Source organism: Exserohilum turcica (genome assembly GCF_000359705.1).
Source record: "Exserohilum turcica Et28A unplaced genomic scaffold SETTUscaffold_8, whole genome shotgun sequence".
NCBI lineage: Eukaryota > Fungi > Ascomycota > Dothideomycetes > Pleosporales > Pleosporaceae > Exserohilum > Exserohilum turcicum.
In genome coordinates, this window is record NW_007360299.1 from 394,741 (window position 1) to 420,146 (window position 25,406).

Sequence of the window (25,406 nt, forward strand, 5' to 3'; positions counted from 1 at the left end):
AGGTTCTCAAGACGAGCGAAAAGGTCAAGATTGGCAAAAAGGGCAAGAAGAAGAGCTCGAGGCGCCAATGGGACTCTGGCTTTGGCATGGACGAGAACATCGAAGATGATGAGCTAAACGTCGAAGAGCAACCGCTTGCTGCTTAGAGCACAGTTGTATGCGGTTCTGACAGCGTTTTGTAAGGCCATCTTTTATTGGCTTGATCAACCTTCTTCTTGTTCTTTGCCTCGGCTTTTCTCTTTTCCCATTTGGACATTGTCGTTGTACGACTTTTCGTTTGTCTGATAACCCTTGTTTCTTTTCAACTGGACTTGAACTGGACTGGACTCAGTAACTTTCCTTGGCTTAAAAGATTGTACGTCTTTTTTTCTTTTTCTTTCTTGGTTTTTCTTTTGCCTTTTCTATATGAGGAACAAGAGAGACAGAAATTGGGGGGGACTTTTTTTTCCATTACTTGATTATTATGTATGACTTTGACGACTTGGCTTTATTGCTTTGTTTGTTAGGGTTCTTTTTCTTTCTTTCTTTCTTTCTTTCTTCTCCTTGTTTAGGGGGTTCTTCTCCACGAACACACAAAGTACACATGTATACGTCGGGGGTTAGTCTGTGTACGTACGTATATTCTTTTCTTCCTCCTCTCTCTCTCTCTCTTTTCTTTCCCCTCTCCCCCCTTTTTTTGCATAGCGCGGTGTCTCCTTATGTTATACCTAATGTGCATGGATACGAGACAAGGCGGAAGGAAGCAAGGAAACAATGGTGGGTGTGGTTCACGGTTGCGTTTGTGTTTTTTTTTCAAGTAGGTAGCTACGTACAAAATTAAGGAGTATAACTTGATTGGAATGGTGTCTTGTCTTGATTCAGTGATGGATTCTCGCTTTCAACGTGCATATTGTCTGTATACTTGTTACAGAGGAAACGCTACTCCCTCTTCTTTCGTTCATTCTAGGTGTGATTTCGCCCTTTTGACACGCAAGATACTCCCCCTTGGCTGATTGCTGTTGCCTCCTTACTATGTACCACTACCATCGTGCTGTCGCTCTGTCTGTCTGTCTGTTAGATACAGCATCAGTGCATGACGACATGCACAGACACATGGCACGTGACCGGTTTAACTCTTTGTCTTGAAAAAAAATGCAGACTAGGATTTATCTAGTGCTAGCTCGTACTGAAAGTATACTCGCTCGCCTTGGATTATGATTAGAGGATTAGCGTTTAGACAGGGATTGGGGTATGGATGGCGGAAGTAAGTGTGGGTGGAAGGTGGGAAATTGAGGTACCCGCAGCGCCACCACTGTCGTCATCACCATCGTCATGGTCGTTGTTTAGTGTTGGACGCCGGTGTTGGAACGGGGTGGAGTGTCTACCACTCCCTGGTGCGAAAACGTCCAAGGTAAACTTCGATGCATGAATCAATTCAATAGCGAAGAAGAGGCAGGACGGGTGCCGAGACATATAATAGCAGTGCGAACAACAAAAAAAACCCCCATAATTGAAAAGCTGGATTTGAATGATTTGATAAGAGTCACGCTAAAGGAGAGTGGTAATGTGGAGTTTGCGGTATTGGAGTCTATAGGAGGAGAAGAAGAAGGACAAAGAAATGACACGTCCCAGTCGCCAATATCAGACTTTTGACTTGAGCAACACGGCTTTCAGTGCTTGAAACTCTCTTCGCAGAGCGGCCATGTCGTGTCGCAATGCCGTCTGGTCTTCTTTTAATCTTGCTATTTCACTCGCGGAATTGTCGGCCTGGTTGGCTGTAGCCGCCCGCTTTCCATATCGACCTCGTGCCTGCATTGTCGCTCCCTCAGTTTCACGGCGATATGAATGAACACGTGATGAGCGTGTGTAAGGAGGTGATGGTCCGGTAGGTGATTGCGAATCTGGAGCATAGAGGCTAGCTTGATTTTGAGAATGCATGGAAAAAAACTCGTCTCCGTCTCCGTCCAATTGGCTCTCTCGGTCAAGCACCCTCCTCACACCGGAGATGGAGCGCGAGTAGATACTGCTTGGTGAATCTGCTCTCTCTAGTTCAGCTATCGTGGATTGATACCGGTGTATGTCGTGGTATGTAGCCAAGGAGGATTCTTGATTCACATCATGATCTGCTGTGTTTTCCGAGTAACTCTTGTTGGGTTGAGATGGCCTGCGGAAGTATAGTTCATCGAGAGAGGAACGCCTGGACGCAGCGGTATCGACATAGCCCTGAGGGCTATTGTGTTCCATCGACTTGCTTGGCCATGTGGTTCTTCCGTTGCGCCTTTCAAATGGTGCTTCTCCTTTGGCAGCAGATATTCGACGCGCATTCTTCGCTGATTCCTTGGGAACAATATTGCTGTCCTGAATGTTTCCATAGATACCCTGGGTATTCTTGATGGGCCAGGAATCTGAAATGGATAAGAACGTTTCAGAACCACCATAGTTGGAGGATCGTTCTGGCTCGGCGGTCGTGGAATAGTAGGGAGCAGATTCTGGCAGAGAAACTCCATAATTTCTAGTTGAGGATTCTTTCCCTTTCAGCGAGGCCTTGTGCTCTGCTCTTCTTGCAGATCGCGGTGTGAACCATTCTTGTCTCGAGAGCTCAGGGCCTTCAGGCGAACTAGAAGAGGTAGGTGGCGGGTAAGACTGTCGTGTATGAGGAGCTCCTTGCATTCTCGGTGCCTGCGGCCATTTCACATGTTCTTGAATAACATGATCTGCCACAACCAATCTTGAGTCTGAGCTACCCGAAGGTGAATTTGGTGATGGTGGAGGTGATTGGAAGGTCTCTGCTACTACGCGCGGTCTTCTCAGCGGCTGTCTTGGTTTTCCGCGAGCCTTGTGTACCCGCAAAGCTGATCTACTTGAGGCACCCGAAGATCTGTGAATATGCACACTTGGATTCTTCTTTCTGCTGTCCTGGGAGGGAATATCCCGAAATGGGCGTATGGGTACCCTGTTCCTTTCGTCGGCGCCATTACGAAGTAAGTCAGACTTTGCAGTGCCAATGTTATTGCCGCGACCAACTGAAAGCCGATGCACTGGGGTATCTTGTATGGCAAGGAAGTCGGGTGACGAAGATTCCGTCATGTCACCAACCCATTCAACATTCATTACCGGTGCGTCCAATGTAATCTCGTGTACAAGCAGTCCAAGAATGTTGAAGAGCATGACTTTTCCGGCTTGCGTCCCGATTGCAATAAGTGTCTCAGATACTTCCTAGGATGTTCCTTCACTTTCTCCCGGGATATTTCCAGTGTATGTCTCCATGGCTTCATCATTCTTTGGTAGCCTTCGTACTTTGGCAGAGATGGAGAGACAAGTAGCAGGGCCAGATACATGCCATGTCCGAAGAATCTGTGCTCCTCCCTCGAATTCGACAAGTCGGCATTTCCCATCGTGCCCAATGCTGACAGTCCGTGACTTGTATCCCGGTATGAAATCCACTGCTGCTACCCCGCCCATGGCCGCCTTGTGTAGTTGCTTAATAATGCCGACTCGGATCGGCTGAGGTCGCAAGCCTTGCGCATGATTTCTATGAGTTCCATAAGGTTTCTGGGAAGACGGAAGAGAGTTTCGATACATGGCGAGAAGCCCGTCCTGGAATCCAACTACAAAACGTGTGTAGGGAAGCTCTTCATGGCTAGTAGAATGCTGGAATGCAGTACAGGTAGCAGGGCCACGAGCTTCCGCTGGACAGAAGTGTACTGGCGGATTACCGCCTTGTCTTTGGTCTTGAAGGTATATAGTCGGTGGGCTGGGTGAGGTTGACAGCAGTAGTATGCCGTTGGCAGATATAGAAATCGTGTTTGGAGGTGAGGGATGCGGCGGCAGGGACGGCAAGAGTTTATCACTGGAGACTGAATACGCTTGAACTGAGTTGTTCAGCGTTGTCGTGAAATACAGCGTTCGCCCGTCGGATGAGAAGAGCAAAAGTCGTGGTACGCCCTGTTCGTGTCAGCAAAGGGCCCATGTACATTTGGCCGAAGGCATTGTACATCGTTATTTCTCAGCTTGTACTTCTTGTCTGCGCCCAGCGTGGCATCGTGCAATATAACGATTTGGCCATCTGCTACAGCAAAAGGGCTGCTGTTACTGTGTGAAGCCCGAGCACTTACAATGCCATTCGCGCTTTCGCACTCGAATAGCTTCTTGTTGGCGAGAGGTGACCTTAGATAGACTGCATTGGACGTCGCAATGAATAAGCTTTGATCAAAAGGCAAGGGATCACTGTTTGTCATCGTTGCTCGTTAGTAATGGGTCTAGGGGTGTCGATATGACGGTGGTGTAAGCGAGCGAGGTGCAGTCGAGTGGTGCGATGGTCGAGAAGCACCGGGGAAAGTGCCTGAGCTGGCAACTGCAGTACAAAGACAAGAGCAAAAGATTGGCTACAACGCAAAGAGGATTCACAAGTCTTGAATTCTGTTGAATTGATCATTCAAGCCATGAGTTAGCAATCTACTTTGTCTTAGCAAACTGCTTTCCCCACTTCTCCGCAATCTCCTCTTCTGTAAACTTTCTCGTCTTGCGCTTCAACATCTCAATCTTCTCATCAAGTGTGAGGTTCATCTGGTCGCCCATGGGGACCAAGCACTTTGCAATGTGCCCATAGTTCTTTCTCAGGAGGTTTATCGTGAGAAAGAAGTAATCAATGTTGTAGAACACTATCGCGTGTTCGTCGGCGTACTGCTTCTTCTGGGAAAGGAACGCGACAGGGTGCTCGCGCCAATGGCGAAGAGGGTTGAGATGGTGCGAGGTATGATAACCATCGTTGTAGCAGTATCGGTTACTCTTTTAAAGCGTCAGTTGCTATACTAATCGTTGAGTTTTGAAACCTACCGGTGTGTCAATGAGCGTTATGCTGGATCTAAAGTCCGAGTCTGGCTCGACTTCGTCGACAAAGGCATGCTGGCCCCAGTTGCCAGTCATAAGCGCCAAGCGCATGAAGGCGAGAGGAATCAAGTAAACAAAAGTGGTTGCGCGAGCGTTGACATAGTTGTACATGAGATACAAGAAGATGTAGTTGCTGATCTCACATCCGCCTGCTTGGAATGCGAGGTTGGGCTTACGCGTACGCAAGAAGTACAGGGGTAGGTCGAACCAGATGAGGAAATAGAAACGACCGACATATTGCATAAAGTCCCAGACGCTGTCTCTCTGATACCGAATCGTGGAAGAGAGGTCGTTGGGGCCATTACCTTCAACGTGGTGGTGTTTGACATGGTGGTAGTAGTATGAGTTCCAAGTGTGGCCCATGAGCGGATCCAGGATGTAAGGAAACAGACGGTCGAACAGGTCATACTTGTGGTTGAGCACACCACGCATGTGGATGTGTTGGTGCTTCAGGAGAGTGTACGCTCCCATATACCAACCTTGCATGACACAATGAAGTAAAGCATGCCACCAGTGAAAGTTGATGTAAAGATAGATGGCTGATGGAACGCTGGTACAGAAATAGAGGAGTAGATGTGTGATCATGACAACATCCGTCTCGACTCGAACGACGTGCCGCGCCCAGCGAATGTAGGGATCGATGATCCATTTACGGATCAGAGGATTCTTGATATCCGGCTCATCAATGGAGCTGAAAACAGTAGTTTCAAACGCATCCGACTTGGGGTCGTTGAGTTTCTTGAGATAAGCGATTGTTTGTTGCTGCTGGTCTTGGAGGTCTGCAAGAGGTTAGAAGGGCAACGAAAACAACACAGACGGGGGTCGCTGGGTTGCCAAGAATACTTCATCGGGAGAACAACATACCTTCAGGTGATGGCGTGACAATTTTAGAGTGCTTAACACCCGAGTCGTCTGAATCCTCAGCTGAATCCGACGACGACCCGGCCGCCGCATTGTCATGTAGCTCATATTCTTTTTGCAAAATGCTCAGAACCATACGGTCCGGGCCGGTAAGCTCCGCATCGATGGGGAAAGCCAATTTGCCCATTGTGCTGAATGTCGGCTAGGTTAGGGGCCGCAAATGGTGAGGGAGTGCGGCAATTTCAACGGCGACAGATGTCCCTATGCCGGAAGGTAAAGAATGTTGGAAATGACTCGATCCAAAGAAGGGACCATCAATAACGAAGACGATGGCAGAATAAAGCGAAAATCCAAAGGCAGAAACGCGCAGTGCGATGGAGATGAGGTTCAAGGTAGTAGCGCCAAGGAGCTGCAAAGCGGTGACAGAAGCGTTTAGCGTGCCCCTGGAGATCCACCTGGTGGCGAAGAAGAACCGCTTACGTACCCCACGACTTTGGAGACGATCCGGAGCCTTGGTCTGCGAGAATCCTTTGGTATGCAGTGGCTTTTATCGTGGGGTTTGATGCAATCCTCACCATGCGATTTTGCGCCGCCGGAATTCCGTGCCACTTTTGTTGATTCGAGGGTTCGCAGATCAATGCCTAATCCACCCCGCACTCTCCAAACATGGGCTCCAATGAAGACGACACAGTTGCATAGTTGTTTCAGGACGCCCATTGCCGCCTGGTTCGGTGCTATCCCTTGCATCCTCACTTCGTGGTTTGGTCGAGTCATCAAGAAGAGCCTGATGCTGGCTGTGGATTTCCGCCTACGGCTTTGAGGGTTTGTTTGGAAGCCTACCTGTTTCACCCTACCCTTCTCTTGACACTTGATATTTAATAATTTCTAATAACAACCCAGGTACAGTTGGAAAGCTACAATTGGTACCTCAGCGCATTGTCACTCGTCCTTGGTCCTGGTCTTCACCATGATCCTACGAGAAAAGAGATCTTACGAAGACGCCACTTTAACCTGCACTTCTTTTTCCCGCATGACTTCTCTTTGCGCCACTAGTCATCACCTTTCGCACCGAAGTCTACCACCCATAAATGAACAGCATTAGCAATACTGTCACTTGGAGTATCACAAATGTGGACTGGTCGCCTGCATCGACCATGGACATAGTTCTCATCAGGCCGGCAATCTACTGATCGAGCCACATTCGTAAGCTGAGTGCGAAATTGTACCAGAATAGGTTGGGGTGCCGAGAGAAGCGAGAGGTGTACCTTCAGATGGCCAAGCAGTGAACGAGAAGTACGCCAAGGATGACGGTCGATCTTCCGAGGAAGACTAAAGCTTACCAAGCAAACCCCTGTGCAATTACGGGGGCGAGTATGGAAACTGCCTATAAGAAATAAGCAAGAATTCTAGCAGGTATGGGGATCTGCCACTGACCTTGGTAGCGACACTTTCACAGAGAATTGATACTTTCCATGACGCATCGATTTCCACTCCAGGTTCAATCACTTCGTACTCGCTGTGTCGCCGCATATCGAATGAGAGGAGAAACACCCAAGTACTGCTCGGGCGGCCTTGAATTTAAAGTGCTTACGAGCTCTTATCCACTTTGGACAATTCGACTCCCCACCTCCGTTTTGGGGACGTGCATTCTGCACATCAACCATGGTACTGCGGTGGACAAATCTCCACGGGGACCCTGCCTCCACAAGACAGCAATTCATCATTATTCAATCACCCTCAAGAAGCCATGAGGTTGCTCACTCCACACTGGACCGACACCCGCCCATCCTACTCCATCTAACTTAGACAAGGATCCCTCCCTACACCGCATTCTACCAGGCCATGTGTCACCCCGGTCATATTTGCGGGCGGGAACCAAGCCGCGGAAGCTAAAAAAAGCGAATCAAACTAAAAAAAGAATGCCCTTGCACATATCTTAGCATTCTGACGAAGACGCAGTAACGGCCCGGGAAAGCATGTGTAATTCCTGGCGCTAAGACATGCGCCGCACCTCGCAACTCGACACTAGCCCATTCGCCCAGCACATCGCATGTTCGCCGCGCCACCCAATCACAGTGCTGCATCCGCTACCCCCAAAGACCATGTCAATCTCGACCAAGCCTCGTGATAAAACAGCCAGGCCAATGAGTCTAGCGGACTGCATGTGTTCTGAGGCCAGCACAGGACGCCCTACTGCAGCGTGGCTGATTTAGCAATTCTGTGTCCGCAAAATCAATGTATTTTTTTCTTCTTGGAATATTGGTGGAGATGGAGGCAGACGGCACACCACAAACTCGCATGACATGTTTTGGCATTGCCAATAGGAGTAGGGAGAGGGGTGAACAAAGAGGTTCTGTTCCATGCTAACGAGAAAGCGCCCCATCTAGATCTACACTCGATGTAGCAATGGTCAAGATCTAAACCTACGCATTGTAATTGGCTGCAACTCTATTGCCTAAGGAGACATCTACGTCTGTTTCGCGCTTAGCCGCACTGTAAATTGCGATGCCACTCGCAGTGTACAAAGACGGGCTGTTCGTCCCCCTCTCCTTCAGGGCGCCGCCGAACCCTGGGTTGAAGGCCATGGTAATGTTGTATATACTTACGTGTCTTCTACTCGGCTGACAAGCACGACCTTAAGGCCCCTATTTTTAGTCTTTCCCCGTCACTCCTTTGAATACGGATTCGCCCGCTGGCTGCGACACACCATGCGAGCTTTTTCGACTCTCGCTCTCGCAGCACTGCTGGGCGCTTTCACGAGCAATGCCTCGCCGTTCGCCAAGAGAAGACGTATACCACCCATTTCGCCATGTATCGTGGAACTCACGTGCTAACAGCGATGCAGCAGTTTCTGAGACGCTCCTCGCCGACATGAAACTCATGAGCCAGTACGCATCCGCCGCATACTGCAAGCCCAACATCGACTCGCCGGGTGGCACCGTTTACTGCGGCTCTGGAAAATGCCCGCTGGTGCAAGCCGCAAATGTGGAGAGCCTCGAGGAGTATTCCGAGTACGTAACTTCCAAAACTCCGCATTCCGTTACTTTGAATGCTAATGAGGCGAGCAGAGCGGAAACATCGACAGATGTAACGGGGTATATTGCCGCAGACCACACGCACAAGCTGCTGATCGTAGCATTCCGCGGCAGCAGGACGCCCGATAACTGGATCACCAACTTTGACTTTGCCATGATGCCGACAACGCTGTGTCCCAAGTGCGTTGCGCACAGCGGCTTCTGGCGGTCGTGGACCGACGCCCGGCGGCGCGTTGTATCCGCGCTCAAGAACAGCACAGCGCAGTACCCAGGCTACCAGATCCGGGTGACGGGGCACTCGCTGGGCGGCGCCGTAGCGACGTTTGCAGCTGCAGGCCTGCGCACCGAAGGCTTCGACGTAGCCATGTACACGTTTGGCGCGCCGCGCATCGGCGGACCCAGCGTCAGCGACTTCATCAGCAAGCAGGCTGGCGGCAATTACCGCATCACGCACTGGAACGACCCCGTATCTCGGATCCCGTTTCTCACCATGGGCTACGTGCACGTCACGCCAGAATACTATATTGATGTGAAAAATAAGCAGGAAGTGCGTACGAGCGACATCAAAGTGCTCGATGGGTCCTGGAATCTCAAGGGAAATGCAAAGTGGCTGGCCATGGACCCGGAGGCGCACATGTGGTTTTTCCATCATTTGAATGTGTGTGGGGGGAAGAAGAGCAAGAGGAGGGGTGCGCTTGCGGAGGATATGCATGTGATTGCTAGGTTCTGAGATGAAGATATGGGATTAAGGCTATATAGGAAAAGAATGAAAAAAAAGAAATAGCTATGAATGAAAGGGTATCATTAGGTCGTCAGTACTTGAAAACAGAAAGAAAAATAACAACAACAGATGCAACGCCAAAATCAACATTCTACAACATCAATGTCCCATTCCAACTCGTCGGCTGTATGCTCGCGCCACAAGTGGTCGATCAGCGACCCAATGTCCCTGCACAACATGTCGAAGCGTCGGAATCTCGCGCAGAGAACACATGCGAAGCCGCCTTGTTCGCGGTGCGACTTGACGATGAAGCGGTTCTTGATGCGGAAGACGCGGTACGCAGACTTGCGGTGACTACTCCTGGGCTCCTTGCAGTTATCAACGACAATCTCCCATACCTTTCCGGGCCGCATGGATAGGTACGTGCGGCAGAACGGACACTTGTTATCGCCACAGGGTCTGTATGATTTTGCCAGGGGCAGCCAAGGGTCATCTTGGAGGTCTTTGGCGTAGAGACAGAAGAGGCGCGGCTTGGATGGCGGGAAAGAAGGCCTCGTGTCGAGTTTGGGTCTCGGCTTCAGTTCTGGCTCTGGCTCTGGCTTTGGTTGCGGCTTGGGTTCCGGCTCCGGCGCTGGTTTGCGGTCTGGCTTGCGGTTTGGGATGGGCAGTATTCTGATTTCCTTGTCTCCTGACAAACTCGACGAGCTCGAGCTATCCGCGCTGCGCCTCCTTGGCTTGAAGGGCTTCGTGGTGTGCCAAACATCTTCCATGGCTGGGAAAGCGCCAGGCGGACTGCAAGGCGACTCTGGCTGCCGGGGTTTGGGTGATGGCGGGGGTATCATACGCTCATACTGCATACTCAACGCCGCAATCGAGGCAGCCCGTGCTGTCCGGGTGGTTTGAATGAGGCGTACGAGGTGCGAGTGTGAAGATGATGGCGCCAGGTACGAGCTCACCAGCATATCTTGGTGTATGCTGAGAAGAACTTGCTGGAGCTGGATGATCTGGGACTGGAGTTGAATTTGTGTCGTTGCTGCATTTCGTCAGTGTTAACCTTCGAGTCGAGATGAAAACATACAATCACCACGCGCAAAAAGCTCGCCATGCTTCTTGTATCCCCGGTCGTATTCGGCTCGGACTTGGATCGAAGAAGTGAATATGAGCTCTTCTTCGCTGTCGCACGCGTCTTTGCCGACCCCAGAATCGCGGCGTCTGTGGAAAGACTTTCTGATGAATAATTTGTCGTCTTCATCGTCACTGTCTTTAGGGTTAGACTTGCGCTTGAGCTTACGATACAGGTCGCTCGCAGATCCAAAGGAATCTGTCAAGGTTCGCACCAGCGATGCAACCACGACCAGGTCCATGAGCAAGCCCTTGGCCTGTGTCGATTCTGTCAGTACTCTATCATGATGGATATGCAGAACTCGTATAGCCGCTGAAGTCCTAAATTTTGAAGGGAGTCGTACCGCTTGAATCGCTTCCTCGGTCTCTGGTTTCATTTTGGTGAAGGGATCAGCATGCAAAAAGTGTAGATTGTATATTGCGAAAGGAAGATGCGTGGATCAAATGAACGACTACATCTTGCGCCTGACGAAAGCCTACTCACCAGGCAACTATTTCTACGCCAGATCATACACAACCAAGGTACTCAGCTGAAAGTCGTGTATTCACATTTGGGTGCATCATGGGTACCTCTGGCGTCTGGTGTTGGCCGCCGCATGCCTGCGCCTCTTCACGTGGCGTCTGAGACCGATGGCTGATTTGGCCGGTACTGACCACTGCACGCGTACGAGACGGGGCCATGAGGAGAGAAAGGCGAACAGTCATAAGGGTATTGAAGCCCGCCGACTTTACACATACCCCAAAATACTCTCAAGGTGGTTTCGCATGTCTTCGGCCTGGGCGTGCTGAGTGAGCGTTCACAAGATGACGTCTGTGAATAGCCCGCGCCACATGCTCTGTGTTGGATGCGTGACAGGTTCCAACACGAATGTGGCCTAGACAGTAGCCGTAATCTCCCAGCCTCCCTTGGTACATTGCGGGTTGGTTGAGTTGTTCGAAAGTGTATGAGAGAGCGTCTCGCTTGACCGAGTTGAGTTGGCGCAGTCAACCTTGCCATGCGGGTCGATGGATAGCAGCGCGTCGTGATAGGTGATTGTACCTGCAGCGGCTACCGGAGTGCATATTTGGAGTGTCGCCCCGTCCCGTCGAGTGGAGGTGGTGGGGAGAGAGGATGGCGGTGCTTGTTAGAAACCGAAGAGGCGCCAGGTGACGCCATTGCCCACCTGCCCCTTGGCACGCGTCTCTCCACACCCCCCGCGCACCATCGTGACTGCATCACTCGCTCCCTTCACCCCTCGCACTCGAAGCTTTGCTGCATTTCAAAATGTATGTCAGACATTGCGCCATGTCCGCTATGCATGCACGCCGTCTGGCTGCCGTCTCTCTTCGGGCGCGCGCAGGTACCCGGCCATTAATCGGGGCTCGCCAGGCGCTTAGAGTTTCATCCCACCAACCGATTCGCTGAGAAGGCCCCAACGCTGCATATCTCTCCAAGCGCGCTCCTAAATCAAGACAGCATATTGGCGCTCTGCTGAGGATTCGCTATGGCTGTGCCGCATGGGTGCCATCCAAAAGAGACGTGTTCGCTGCTCGCGAACCATCAGCCGCATCTGCCTATACGCCTTCGTGGCCTTACAGCACCGCGTGACGCAACAGACCAGCAGCCATGAGTACGACAGCCAATACCCGATGGAACCCCTTCCGACGGCGTGCCTTGAGCACTATAGCAGAGGAGATACCCCTAGAAAATTCGCCCCCGGCAGCACCAAAACCAAAAGTTTGGGAGACGACTGTAGAGAGGGTGGAAAGCTGGCCTGAAGCTGCGAGACCCTTGAAGAAACAAACTTGGTTGGCAGTTTTGTACGGCATCGGAGATTTTATCTTGATGCTACTACCCGTATACTTTATACGTAAGTGCACATACCAATGCGTGCATACCAGGCACAGCTGACCAGTATCAAGTTTTGGGAGCTGCCGTCATCACACTAAATGGAAAGCCTACCAAAGGATCAGACCTTGGGAAGAAGGTCGAGTTTGCCATGAACTTGGTTAGCTGGAAATATGCCATGATTAGGTTGCACACTAACCCATGCCTAGGGCCCCACTATTTTTCCCATCGTATTCGCAGCGATCAGTGGCCGAAGCATGAAGATGATAGCCCGATTCCTTGCTGAAAAAGGCTCCAAGATTAGTGTAAGTCTGGGAAGTCGACAAGCCTGTGGAGGTTAGTCACTGATCCGCTCATTAGATTCTAGAGCTGCTCATGGCTAGCCAGTCAGTCTGGGGAACTGTCGAAAGCCAGATGAACATGCAACGCTTGACACTTGTTGGTATCAATCTCTTATTCCTATGGGCTTTGTCTCCCCTTGGAGGCCAAGCCTCTCTTCGACTCATGACAAGACAGGACCATGTCAGCTTTGATAATGCCAAGTTGCGATACATGACTACCGGTCCAGGTGGAAGCATGTGGGGCCTATCCTCCACATATGTTGGTAGTGGGAAGTTTGCCGATGCAGGAGCCCTATACACTGCAGCCTTGCTAGCGCCCATGGATACCAAAATAGGCCCAAGAGATCCATGGGGCAATGTCAAGATACCAAATCTGGAGTATATGAATGGGACTAAGCCAGATGCTGAAGGTTGGATCACCGTGCCAGATATCCAGCAACCAGAAATTTACTCTGCACTTGTCGGCCTTCCCATAGTTGGACTTCCGCAAAAGGGTCAATCGAACTTCACGATTGAATCGACCTATCTCACAGTAGAGTGTGGCCGGTTCAATCAAGCACCGTATCCGGGGATCGATAATAGTACGAATCGCTTTCGGACTGACTTTGCTAAGTTGGACAAGCTTGTTCCTGGTCAAGTGTGGCGTAACAAGTCTTTGAACAACCCATTCGAGCCAGTTGAGGGTCAACTCACATCATTCTTCATCGACACAAATCTTGGATCACCCTGGGATCCCCAAGACCCCATGTATGGCACACTACTCGGGCGTTTGGATGCGTTCTTTGGGAACTACAACCAGACTCGACTTGCGAGTAAGCAAGCGCAAGAGGCAAGAGAGATATCATTCACTTCGGTGTATTCCACGAGCATAGACAGCTCTGAGTTTGGACTGAACCTGGCGCGCTGTACCCTGGCCCAAAACCACGTCGAGGCAATGGTCGAGTGCACTGGAAAACAATGTGCAACCAAGAAGCTACGGAAATCGCTGTCAGACTTACGACCTTCCAAGTATACAGCGCTGGAGCACGGCGTCATCATGCAAGGTTTTGCACAGCAATTCCCAGTCGCGGTGGCATATAGCGTCGGATCAAGCCCCACTGAGCGATATCTTGCCAACAGTTCGGCCTTCCCGTTCGTACAGAAGGCTGGCCAATTCACGCAAGACGTGGCTTTCACCAACCTTTCTTTGATCGAACCACAGCTCTTCTCTCGAAGACTAAGTTCTGCGATAAACACGTACTATCAGCTCACCATGCAACCAACCGGGTATTTTGGGGGGTTGTCGGGAAATCTATCTCTGTATGGACCGGACACACTCCCTGTTGACGATGTTAACAAATACTTGCCGAGCAACTTCTCAGCTACGGACCACTCCTTCTTCGACTGGTGGCCTACCTTCGACTCAGTAGTGCAAAGCAGCGAGTCTCCCTTCATAGGTGCAACGACTACTGCAAGGACAACGGTCACCCAAGAGATCTTTGTGGGTGACTCTGCTTGGCTCTCGTTACTTATGGTTTCTTCGGCCGTCATTCTTATCGTTGGAGTCGTAGCATTGGTGCTCAAGCACCGTACCCTAGGACCCGAGATGTTCGGTTACGTCTCAAGCATGACGTATGAAAACCCATGGATAAGAATCCCTCGTGGTGGGACCATGCTGGATGCTATGGAAAGAGCGAGACTCCTGAGAGACGTCCAGGTGCACATTGCAGATGTACGCGGGAACGACGATATTGGTCATATCGCTTTAGCAGCTGGCGTACCCCTACGCAAACTTGAACGAGGGCGCCTCTACCGTTGAGGCTGATGTTGCTCGAAACGTTTTGGGCACATCCGCCCAGCGTAGCATGTGGCGCAGCACCCCACGGCAATGCCGTCTATGGCGCGTTTCCCAATGCGGAAATCCACAGCGACCAAGGCGCCACATTCTTCCTCTAAGCCGCCCTGTAGAGATCAACTGATGCCATGATCCTTACCTATATCCAAACAGGTCTCAATAGACGACAGGCACAGGGTTACGACTATGGAACTGCCGCTCGGGTTGGCAAGAATGCATGGACACGACGCGAAAGCTGTCTGTACTCCACCGCAAAGTCACGATCGCCATGTTGGCGCTGTATGCTGGCCAGTCCCGTTGCTTGGAAAGGCAGATGGTGTCGCAGACCCATTGTTCAGCTGGCTAGGCGAGAAAAACAAGAGTTGGCATCAAGCGCTGTGGAGCAAGCCAGAGCAGCGCGAAGTCATCGGTGTCGACGAAGGCGCAAGCGGCTCACCAATGGGCCTCGCAATGCAGGGATAGTCAGGCCCGATGTGCGACGTAGCATAAAACACCCAGGGGGCCAGTCTTCGCATGGCCCGCTAAGCGACTCCGCCCCAGCCAATCATCGGTTGGCTACACCATGGAAACGAAACTTTGTCTAAGGCCCTACACATGGCATTGCAGATCCTCGAGCCCACGTAATCATCGCCTTCTGGTTACGGTGTCGATGCATTGATGTTCCTGCATCGGTTTTGCTAGATGCTGCAATTCCTTTGGCTGAGAGTCTCGGCGTACCTGGACCGCCCGTTTCATGCCATAGACGCTCGCCACTGTGGACCGACAGCCTCGCCCATGTTCCATGTTTGGCGTTTACACACATTTGCTTTCTTCGCTGTTGTTTGATTAGAGGATCACCAAAAGCGACGCATTGTGGAGATGGCGTGTGGTGGCCCAAGGTGGATACAATCCACACTTGACATGTCGTGCCATCTGTATAAGAGAATGCAACCATCCGCTGAGAATGGATTCCAGCATCACACACTCTCTCAGCAGTTTCCACATTCTTTGCCTTTGCTTTGCATTCTATCTTTTCCTCTCTAGCTGGGCTAGTTGACTTTTTACCTTCTGACACATTCCTTACACAACCATTCTTTGCACAACTCAAAACACCATCACCATGGCTTTCCGATCAATCTTCATGGCCGCAACTGCCTTAGTTGCCACCGTTGACGCTCATGTCAAGATGTCAATGCCTGTTCCCTACAGTGTTGACAAAGTCGACACTTCACCTATCACCAAGTCACAGTACCCCTGCAAATCTCAAAATGGATTCACTGTCTCTCAGATGAACCAAATGAAAGTTGGAGAGACGAACACCCTGAAACTTGATGGTACTGCCGTCCACGGCGGAGGCAGCTGTCAGCTGTCGGTAACTCTGGATACGGAGCCTACTGCCAACTCCGTCTTCAAGGTCATCAAATCAATGGAAGGCGGTTGCCCAGCTGTTGAGGGACCGGCTGATTCCTACGATTTTGTGCTCCCAGACAGTATTCCTAACGGAAAAGCTACATTTGCCTGGACATGGATGTCGAAGCTGGCAGGTCAGGCTGAGCTTTACATGAACTGCGCTCCTATCGAGGTCACTGGTGGTTCCGATGACAAGACCGCTTTCGAGAAGCTCCCTGATATGCTGGTTATCAACATTGACAAGTCCTGCGAGTCTGTTCCCAACTCGGCCGTTCAGTTTCCCAACCCGGGCTCAGTTGTTCAGAAAGGCAACACCAACGACTTGAAGCCCCCGGTTGGCAGCGCTTGTGGCTCCTCTGGTTCTGCTCCTGCTAACCCCTCTTCTCCTGCCGGCGGCGCACCCTCGCCCTCATCCCCTGCCGGCGGCGCCCCGTCTCCCTCCTCCCCTGCTGGTGGTGCCCCCTCTCCATCATCCCCTGCTGGCGGTGCGCCCGGCCCCTCTCCTCCTACTGGTGGCGCCCCCGCCCCAGGCGCTTCTTTTCCTGCTGGTGGCGCGCCTTCTCCTGCTCCTACCTCTGTTGCTGGAAGCAAACCATCTGCATCCCCCACTTCCCCAGCTGTGGGTAAGCCTTCTCCTCCCACCAACGGCGGCGGTGTCTTCGCCCCAGGTGCCTCCAGCGCTGCTCCTGTGCCCTCTACCTCAACTACACTTGTCACTGTCACCGCCACTCCCACAGCGCCAGCCCCAGTTGCACCCACTCCCCCTGTTGGAACTGGCTCTCCATCCGCTCCCTCCAGCCCCTCTGGTGGCTCTGGTGGCTCTGGTACCTGCAGCCAAAATGGCGCGATTGTTTGCAATGGTGCGAACCAGTTTGGTATCTGCAACAACGGAAATGTCGTCTGGCAAGCCGTTGCTGCCGGCACCACCTGTTCCAACGGCAACATCACTAAGCGTGGATACAACGGCCGCATTGCTCGTCCTCGCTGGTCCAGCCGCCGCGTTGTCAACTAAGCGGCTGACTTCAGCCCACAATTTTGATCTGGAAAGACTTGATGTCTTCACGACGGTGTTGTCACACACACATATATACGTTCTTACGCTCTTTTCTCCAACCTTCAAACACTTCTCTTCATTCTTTTGCACATAGCGAGACAAAAAAGGTCTGGGACCGGGTTTTCCGCTTGTTGTACATACCCCACACCTTCTTTTCTCTTTTTGTTTCTGTTTTTTTTTCTTCCTTTCTCCACAAGTTCCATGCGAACTTGATTCTTCTTCTTCTTCTGCTGCTGCTGCGCATTTGCTGGTGTTTCAGGATGTGAAAGCGGGGGAAATCTGCATGTCCATTCTACATACGAAAACACAAGAACATACAAGGGGATTATATGGTCATATATACCCCCTTCTGGTGTCAAAGCCAATAGAACTCCCAAAATATCAATTCGTTTTGAGAAAAATTCCCTCACTTGATTGTTGTTGCAACGTGTTTGCTGTGATTAAACTAAACACAGCAGTGCAGAACCCACGTAATTCTTCCCCGCTCTCTTTTTTGTTTTCACATGCTCTCTCTTTTCCCATACAGATATCGGAAGCAGCCTGCCGACAGTGACATACCCTATAACCCGCGCAACCCATGTCCTTAACACACATACTCACACACCCCCCTCTACATCTTGCACGCGCCCACGCTACTCACTGCGTTTCAAAATGTATGAAGAACTGTCATTATCCGCTCCGCACATACAGATCTCCTGCATATTCCCCTCCGCCGCCTTCACCCTTCGTTATTAGAATGCCCCCGGTCAACCAAACCGGATAAAGTTCGCAACGCTGTTGAGGGGGGTTTTCCATGGGGGCGGAGTGGGGGATCCTGGGTCGCCACAGCCTAGTTAGGGGGTAGATGGGAGGGGGAGAAGGGGGACTTACAGTAGCTGCCTAATCCAATCACGTACGCATGTACGCATTTGCTCGTTTTCCTGTTTTCCTGTTAACTTCTTCTGGGGGTTGGAATAAACGCGTGGATCCATACGTTTTTTTTCGCATTGTTTCTCTCCCTTGTCTATACATCGCCACCGTGTCCATGTTACTTATCGATTACCCGTCCATCGACTGTATCGGCGTGTCCGTGTGTCCGTGTACGCCTAGAAAGAAAGAACCCCCGCCACAACAATGCATAGCCATACACAGGCGTAGGTGTAGCTCCTGTGGCGGTACTACCTGGCCTACATGTGCTAAGAAAAGAATAAATGTGGGGGGTTGGTTGTTCATGTTCATGCGTTCACGTTTGAGATCTTAGGACTTGGGTGCTGCGCCACAGTTCGTGATTTGCGTGTGCGTATGTGGGTAGTGTGGTCCTTTTTTCTTCTTTCTGTGGGGATCAGGGATGGAGGGGTTTTTCATGCGAGCATGAGTTGCGAGGGCGAGTGCATGGGGAGGGAGAAGTCTCCGAGGCTGTACTGTATGCGGGCTGTGGCGGTGGCTGTGTGTGGGGAAGAGAAAGGAGGGTTGGGGGTGGGGATGGGGAGGTTATGCGATAGAGTTGTTATGGTTGGTTGATTCTTAGAATAACGGTTGGGTTGGTAATGGAGTGTTTTCGCGGGGGTATCTATCATGCCTTGTAGGTAGGATGTTTGGTAGAGTGCTATGCTTTTTCCTTTCCTGGCATATATATAGCCCGCTGGTCGTTCTCGTTTTTCTCGTTTGTCCATGGAGAAGTTTGACTTCATTGTCGTACCGCACTTCCGCATGGAGCATGTTTTACTTCTCCTTGGTCTCTGCCGTTTCTTATGCAAATCATGGTGTTTTAATGGTACTTTTGCCCTGTTGCTGCGTCCGAAGAATGTTGCTGGTTGCTGGGTAGCTCGACGGCTTGGTCATTCGTGGCAGGCATTTCACTCGCAGAAGAGACTCTGAAATTGACGTCAGTTCAGAAATGCAACAGAAACATGATCTGATTTCTTACCCTGAAACTTCCGCAGTATAGTTGTAGGCGTATTTATGCGCCATGGGTTCGTAGATCTCGTGGGCCGGGTCTGACATAGACGAGGCACCATTTGCCGGGCTGTATTCTTTTTTGCGACGCAATAGAAAGAATGCAGCTAGGAGAATGGCCGGTACACCCACACCAAGACCAACACCTAGTCCTACTCCAAGAGCAACATGGTTCGATGATTCTCCCTTAGATTCGGAGGCTGTTTGAGTGGGTGTCGATACAGGAGAGGCCGAGGCACGAGAGGCCGCGGATGTAGAGAATGTAGAGACAGATGCTGGTGTGCTTGAACTAGCAGATGTTCCTGAAGTCGAAGACACAGCTAAACTTGAAGTCGATGTTGCAGCAGTAGCCTTTGACGAGTAGGTCTGAGTAAATGATTCACGGATAATGGTGACAGTGTGAAGGTCGACGGGCAATGGGCTGAATGAGAAGACCTGGAATGGCTGTTCACATTTGCAGTCGTCATAGCAGCAGTAAGAATCAACATCAGTTACGTTGCAGCTGTAGACGGGCACGCCATTGTTGTCGGTATCTTTGTACTTATTAGTATGCACATATGCAGCAAAAGGCATTCGACATACCGAGACATGAGCGCACGCAGTTTCCGCTTTTCCAAGATTGGTCCGTACACGTTCCTCGATGAAGACGGGCTAATTCTGGATTATGTGGGTCGGATACGCACAGCCCATTGGATAGACACGCTTGGTTTTTGTAGCAACAAGACGATTCTATGGCGCTGGGATCGCACGCAGTATCCGCAGGAGATATCTGGCCATTGGGGAAGTAGCAAGTGGCGAGAGCAGACGAGGAAAAAGTAAGCAGGGCCGAGACAAGGACAGTGACCCGCATGGCGTAGAGTCGCACAGTACCGAACGAGTGGAATGGGGTTGAGACAAGCAAAGACAAAAACCACGAAGCTGTCGTGGCGCTGATGGGCGCCTTATAGTGGGTTCCACCCAGCCCGCACAAAAAGGAGTCAAGCCTGATTGTTGATAGTCCAGTATCCGGGAGTACTGCGGTAAGATTGCATGAGTTTCCATTGGGCATTAGGCGCACCATCTAGCCCGTCGATCATAAAGGCGGTGTTGATGAATCCATTGCATCCAGGGGCTAAGATAAGATCACCAACGGTCTTTTCGAGGTTTTCGTATGCACAAGGCAAGGCAAGGGAAGGCTGAGTTGTAGATATACGAGAACAGATGTGAGAATGGTGTAGGACTGCACTGCCCGCTAGTGGGCACTGACAGGTGAAACGGAGCAAATTGGACCGTCTCTCGGGAGACCGGCAAAACTTAAAATGGAGAACACCCGGTCTTTGCCCACCAAGACTAGCCATGTACGACACAGTCGGGCCAGATAAAGATACTCAGAGCTCGGTCTTGGATGTGGATTTTTTCATGCGTCCAAAAGCCTATCTATAGTAATGCAGACATTGTTTGAGGTGACTTGGCATAGTTCGAAGAGGCCAGCACAATCTCTTCCTTTACCGGGATACCAAGAAGGCACTAGGGGAATTGATAACCTGTATTGCACGGCGCTTAGCTTCCCTGTCCCGGAATCTAAGATCGCACCCTTCGTGCGGCGCAGCATGTGCGGTGCTGGCGGTGGTTGTACCTGGGATGAAGGTGCTCTAAAATACTTCCTGTCACTCAACTTCGATTCTTTTTGCCATCCTAGAGTACGTGTGAAATACAGAGAATTGTGGACGCTGCAATTATAGATACTTCAAGGTAAAACTAGCTGAACGTACTTTGGATCGCCTACACATGCCCAGTACTGCGCCACACCCGGCTGCGCCACACCCGCTGTCATCTGACCTCGCCAAGATCATAGCGTTCCGCCCCACTGGGCCGCTCGTGTCGCGTCCAACCGCAACGCACGTGACGCGCATTTCACTTCCCAGCCACGGCCATGGCATGATGTCCGCAATCGGTGCCCGCACTCGAAATGTCTGAGCCGCGACGGTCGACGAGGACGCGCGCCCGCGAAGAAGCCGCCCCGGCTGCCCCCGCGCCCCCCGAGACGCCCAACGAGAAGCCTGCGCGAGGCACAAAGGCGTCGTTGAAGCGCAAGCGCACGAGTTTGCCTGCCCAAGAGCCAACTCCATCGACACCACCCGTCCCAGATGGCACACCACTCCCCCCGAAACAGACGCTGCCCCTCCGAATAGTCGATGGCGCGCCCTTGCCCACACTTCCCGAGCCCCAGCCTCTCGATCTCCCCTCCAGCGAATGGCAGACAATTCAGCAGAGCGGCGTCTTGGAGACGTCGTTTGAGCGCTCCAAGGCAGTATGGCTGTCGGGCACAAACTTTCGCACTTTCCACACCCACTTCAGTCAGCCGAAGAAGCTGGCAGACCGGACGGATGAGGACAAGGCCAAGGCGCAACGGCAGAAGGAGCTGCTGAAGAACTTTCCCCAGATCGGCGCCGACAGAGTGGTGGTGAAGCTCGTAATAGAACCCCATACACTTCCCATCAAGCTCTATGGGCCACGCGAAGTGGGCAAGCCCGCGCACAAGAAGACGCCTGCGCCGTCACCATATCCACCGTGGCCTAACCACAACTACAATCATGGCCAGCCCAACCAGCATACAAAATATCATCACGGTCCGCCGATACAGCAAAAGCCGCAACCTCGCCCGCCACCCCCGCCACCACCAAAGCCGGTTCAGGTAGCCCCTCCGCCGCCCGCGACCCCAGCGCCCACGCCAGCGCCAGATCCTGTTATTCACATGCTGGCCGCGCGTGCAGGAACAGACCCAGAACTCAAGGCTGTCATGAAGATTGTCGCGGCCGGTTCGGCGAGCAAGGAGCAACTTGAGTTCTTCCAGAGCCACATCAACGAGTTGACAGCTATTCTAGCCCGTCAAAAGGAAGAGAAACTACCAAAAGCTGCGCCAATGCCCCCCGCCCCCAAGCCCGCACCACCGCCTCCGCCTCCTGCTCCAAAGCAGACAGCCCCTCCTCCGCCCCCAAGGCCTGTCCAGCCCATGCCTCAGCCGATTCAGCCAAACATAACCAAACCCTACAACCCGCCTCCTCCCATGCATCTACAGCACGCTCCTCCTATGCACCAACCGCGTCCACCATATCCGAACAACTACAGCAAACCACCTCAGTATCACCCACCACCCCAGGTGCCCGTCTACAATCCTCCACCGAGAACGACATACCGTCCCTTGGTCTTCAGCTTTGTACATGGAAGCGAGGACAAGTTTTACTTCCCGTCATACAGCTTCATGGAATGGCTACCGAATGGCACTGGCGCGAAGCTGTCGTTTCTAATCACCAAGATGAAGCCAAAGGCAGATCCCGCCCCTGAGCCTCCTTCAACACCTGCTCCAAAATCTACGCCCGCGCCAGCGCCAGCGCCTGCGCCAACGCCTACACCAGCACCAGTACCCACATCAGCACCAACGCCCACACCTGGCCCCATGCCGAATCAGCCACTTGAGCCCACTCCCCCAAACGCCATGACGCCCACGCCGAACAATGCAAATCCTGCTCATACGCCCATACAACCCGCCGCCCCAGCGCCGTCAACACCTGCCGTCCCACCTAAACCGCCTCAACGAATTGAGGATTTTGACGAGATGAACGAAATAGACAACATTGAGCTCTACCAGCCCGTAACTGTCCTTCTGCTCATCGAGAAAGATGAAGGCGATGAGATTGCAAGCGCCCTCCCACGCTCAATACGGCCACCTCATGTTGTAGAAAAGTATATGAATGCGGTGTTTGACCGTTGCAAGCGGGCCGATGAGACGTATCTGGCATTTAGATTGCCAAGAGACGCTGACGAGGTACCAGAGAAAAGGGCCAGAAGTGGCGATGGAACGCCTTCAGTTGTTACACCAGCACAGGATGTCAACATGGCAGCCATGGGTACAATTGTAGTCACTGCAGCCGAGAGGAAAAAGGCCGGACGACCTAGGAAGAGTTTTGCCTGAACTAATCCTGGTGCGTGTATGAATAGGATTATTAATACCAAACGGGATTCCTGGAGGAAAATACAGCCTTGTATTACTACAAAGTACAAATGATACCCAATTACTAAAACAATATGCTTGCTCAACCCTATCAATCGTGCCGTATGCATTACATGAGGACTATGCCTGCAAATATTCCCTTTACAATCGCAATTCTGTCAAAGATATACATCCGAAAGACAAATCGAATGCCACACAATCGTGACGTGACTTCAAGATAGCCTCCATGAAGATATCATCGCGCACCTCCGATGCCAAGACACGCGCTGCGGCCTGCTTATCCGGGTTTAGTCGTGCGCAACACAAAGCCGCCTATCTGCACCACTCTGTTCGCATAATCTCATCTTCTCTCAAACCCACCCTAACACATGGATTTCTGACTTTCACAGACCCAATCCCACCTTTCCATCGAATCGCTCTCATCTTCTCACACCTTCTCGGCACATACCCGTGACTTTGAAAAGCCGGGGCGGCGTATACTTATTGCTTAGTGCCGCGTGGTCATTACTTTACCTACCTACCTACCTACCTAGGCCCTTCCATACATAACAAACCCCAAGTTGATGCGGACGTGCGCCATCCGCACACCAAACCCGCAAAAATGGTCGACTGGAAGGGTTTATTTGTAAAAGCATATTGGACGTTTGCGGGCCTGGGTATGATATGGGCTGTTTTTATTGGCTCGTTGATTAGTCCTACCCTGCAGAGACAGTACGTTGTTTTATATATCGACCTTCCTTTTCTTTTCACTTTTTTTCTCTCTCCCTTTGTTTCTTTTCCCCCCCAAGGGTCTATGTGTTTGTGTGTGTGTGGGGGGGGGGGGGGTTTGCGGCTGGAGATGTAGTGGGACTGACTTTTTGCGGAATGTAGTGCTCTCTATGCGCATCGGTTTAATACGAATTTTATGGATAATATTTCGAATCCCGAGGAATTTGGATTTGCGAGTAAGTCCTTTAGCTTCTCTTCTTCTTGCGCTCTTGGCTCTTGTATATCTTCTAGGGGGATTTTTTTTTCTCATTTCGGAATTATGGTTTCTTGATCATCTAACTGACTATTTTCCTACCAGAGGGCCAAGTCCAGCCTTTCCGGCTCACTACTGCGGACGATGAGAATCTGTTTTGCTGGCATGTGATTCCTCTAGATGTTTATCTGGAGAATGAACATGAACTTTCGACCGCGGCGGCAGTAGGTCAGACGGTGGATGGATTGAAGGGGACGGTTGGAGAGAAGCTCCTGAGCATGGATCTCGAGAGTAAGGTTGTGGTGAATTTCCATGGGGTAAGTAGATCCTGTTTCTTCATGTTTTCCTGCTTCTCAAGCTGCAACAAGCCCTCTTCCAACATTCTTTACCTTCTCATCTGGTCAAAGTGAAGAATAATCACTTTACCAACTTCCCTTGTTTCACTGCCAACCTTAACAACCCAACCTAACGCCATCCAGAATGCCGGTCACATCGCCCAAGGCTACCGCCCCTCAACTTACCGTTCAATTTCCGGCATCCCAAAAACTCATCTCCTGACCTGCGACTACCGGGGCTTCGGTATCTCCTCGCTCAAGAACGCCCCTCACATTCCCACCGAAACCGGCATCATCACCGACGCCATATCCCTGGTATCCTATGTCTGTCATAACCTCAGCCACCCAGTGTCCCGCACCGTCCTCCTCGGCCAGAGTCTCGGTACAGCAGTAACAGCCGCCGCTGCCCTGTACCATACTGACCCCAATTCCCCCGAACTCCCACACGACCTCGTACGGCCCCGCGCCCCAGGATCCAGCACCAAAGCCCCGAAACCTCCCACCGAAACCTTCGCCGCCATCGTCCTCGTCGCCCCCTTCCGCACGCTACCCCTCCTCCTCCAACACTACCGCATCTCCGGCCTGATCCCCGTTCTCAAACCCCTCCAAGGCTACCCACGCATCGCAAACTACCTCGCCTCACGCATCGTGGACCAGTGGCCCACGCAAGCCCGGCTAGAAGCCCTCATCTCCTCAGACGCCGCCCGCAAACTCGGCTTTAGAATCTCCCTCCTGCACGCCCGCAACGACCAGGACATTTCGTATTTCGAGAGCGAGAGCCTGTTTGCGCCCCTGCAGACGCTCATGCTGGCGTCCGGAAACGCCGCCGCGGATGCTGCGGGAAGCGATGTCTCGGCTGAGGAGACGAGGCGCAGTGTGCATGGCGGGGAGCGCGTGAAGCGTGGTGCATTTGCGTACAAGAAGGTGGAGGATAGCAAGGGAGAACGGCTGATCGAGCTGGAGGTTACGAGGTACGGTGGGCACAATGAAGTTGTGGGGTGGTCGCAGGTTGCGCTGGCGGTCAGGAGGGGGTTTGAGAAGAGGAGGCTGAGACCAGGATTGGATGTGGAGTAACAATTTCATCTTGGAACGAGAGAGAAGTGTAGACTAGTCTTTGCTTGTTGAGGGGG

General features: G+C 51.7%; 10 protein-coding genes across 10 annotated transcripts; 6 read left to right on the forward strand and 4 right to left on the reverse strand.

Moving 5' to 3' along the window:
- Nucleotides 1-1,620: 1,620 nt before the first annotated feature.
- On the reverse strand, nt 1,621-3,147 carry SETTUDRAFT_23717 (uncharacterized protein; the record flags this gene model as incomplete). Its single annotated transcript, XM_008032408.1, has 1 exon — nt 1,621-3,147. The coding sequence occupies one exon, from the start codon at nt 3,145-3,147 to the stop codon at nt 1,621-1,623; it is 1,527 nt and encodes a 508-aa protein (XP_008030599.1).
- Nucleotides 3,148-4,412: 1,265 nt separating this feature from the next.
- Nucleotides 4,413-5,941, reverse strand: SETTUDRAFT_165826 (uncharacterized protein). The gene is made up of 3 exons (XM_008032638.1): nt 5,734-5,941; nt 4,816-5,648; nt 4,413-4,767 (listed from the first exon to the last, which is right to left on the reverse strand). Exons 1-3 carry the CDS (start codon nt 5,915-5,917, stop codon nt 4,435-4,437), a joined length of 1,350 nt encoding a protein of 449 aa, XP_008030829.1. The 5' UTR covers nt 5,918-5,941; the 3' UTR covers nt 4,413-4,434.
- Nucleotides 5,942-8,146: 2,205 nt separating this feature from the next.
- Nucleotides 8,147-9,551, forward strand: SETTUDRAFT_122961 (uncharacterized protein). The gene is made up of 3 exons (XM_008032639.1): nt 8,147-8,520; nt 8,576-8,741; nt 8,799-9,551. The coding sequence occupies exons 1-3, from the start codon at nt 8,439-8,441 to the stop codon at nt 9,493-9,495; spliced, it is 945 nt and encodes a 314-aa protein (XP_008030830.1). The 5' UTR covers nt 8,147-8,438; the 3' UTR covers nt 9,496-9,551.
- A 78-nt stretch (nt 9,552-9,629) lies between these two features.
- On the reverse strand, nt 9,630-10,985 carry SETTUDRAFT_142739 (uncharacterized protein; the record flags this gene model as incomplete). Its single annotated transcript, XM_008032640.1, has 3 exons — nt 9,630-10,519; nt 10,565-10,865; nt 10,953-10,985. 3 exons carry the CDS (start codon nt 10,983-10,985, stop codon nt 9,630-9,632), a joined length of 1,224 nt encoding a protein of 407 aa, XP_008030831.1.
- Nucleotides 10,986-11,028: 43 nt separating this feature from the next.
- SETTUDRAFT_165828 (uncharacterized protein) lies at nt 11,029-11,659 on the forward strand. Its single transcript, XM_008032641.1, has one exon. It carries the CDS (start codon nt 11,040-11,042, stop codon nt 11,244-11,246), a length of 207 nt encoding a protein of 68 aa, XP_008030832.1. The 5' UTR covers nt 11,029-11,039; the 3' UTR covers nt 11,247-11,659.
- A 555-nt stretch (nt 11,660-12,214) lies between these two features.
- On the forward strand, nt 12,215-14,686 carry SETTUDRAFT_122967 (uncharacterized protein; the record flags this gene model as incomplete). The annotated part of the gene is made up of 4 exons (XM_008032642.1): nt 12,215-12,458; nt 12,511-12,596; nt 12,646-12,741; nt 12,797-14,686. 4 exons carry the CDS (start codon nt 12,215-12,217, stop codon nt 14,573-14,575), a joined length of 2,205 nt encoding a protein of 734 aa, XP_008030833.1. The 3' UTR covers nt 14,576-14,686.
- Nucleotides 14,687-15,673: 987 nt separating this feature from the next.
- Nucleotides 15,674-17,424, forward strand: SETTUDRAFT_165829 (uncharacterized protein). Its single transcript, XM_008032643.1, has one exon. It carries the CDS (start codon nt 15,711-15,713, stop codon nt 17,010-17,012), a length of 1,302 nt encoding a protein of 433 aa, XP_008030834.1. The 5' UTR covers nt 15,674-15,710; the 3' UTR covers nt 17,013-17,424.
- A 1,377-nt stretch (nt 17,425-18,801) lies between these two features.
- On the reverse strand, nt 18,802-19,839 carry SETTUDRAFT_23723 (uncharacterized protein; the record flags this gene model as incomplete). Its single annotated transcript, XM_008032409.1, has 3 exons — nt 18,802-18,907; nt 18,961-19,522; nt 19,572-19,839. 3 exons carry the CDS (start codon nt 19,837-19,839, stop codon nt 18,802-18,804), a joined length of 936 nt encoding a protein of 311 aa, XP_008030600.1.
- A 1,098-nt stretch (nt 19,840-20,937) lies between these two features.
- On the forward strand, nt 20,938-23,034 carry SETTUDRAFT_122975 (uncharacterized protein; the record flags this gene model as incomplete). The annotated part of the gene is made up of 3 exons (XM_008032644.1): nt 20,938-21,972; nt 22,129-22,389; nt 22,447-23,034. 3 exons carry the CDS (start codon nt 20,938-20,940, stop codon nt 22,939-22,941), a joined length of 1,791 nt encoding a protein of 596 aa, XP_008030835.1. The 3' UTR covers nt 22,942-23,034.
- A 505-nt stretch (nt 23,035-23,539) lies between these two features.
- SETTUDRAFT_142751 (uncharacterized protein) lies at nt 23,540-25,350 on the forward strand (the record flags this gene model as incomplete). The annotated part of the gene is made up of 4 exons (XM_008032645.1): nt 23,540-23,691; nt 23,851-23,924; nt 24,047-24,258; nt 24,421-25,350. Exons 1-4 carry the CDS (start codon nt 23,582-23,584, stop codon nt 25,348-25,350), a joined length of 1,326 nt encoding a protein of 441 aa, XP_008030836.1. The 5' UTR covers nt 23,540-23,581.
- Nucleotides 25,351-25,406: the final 56 nt, after the last annotated feature.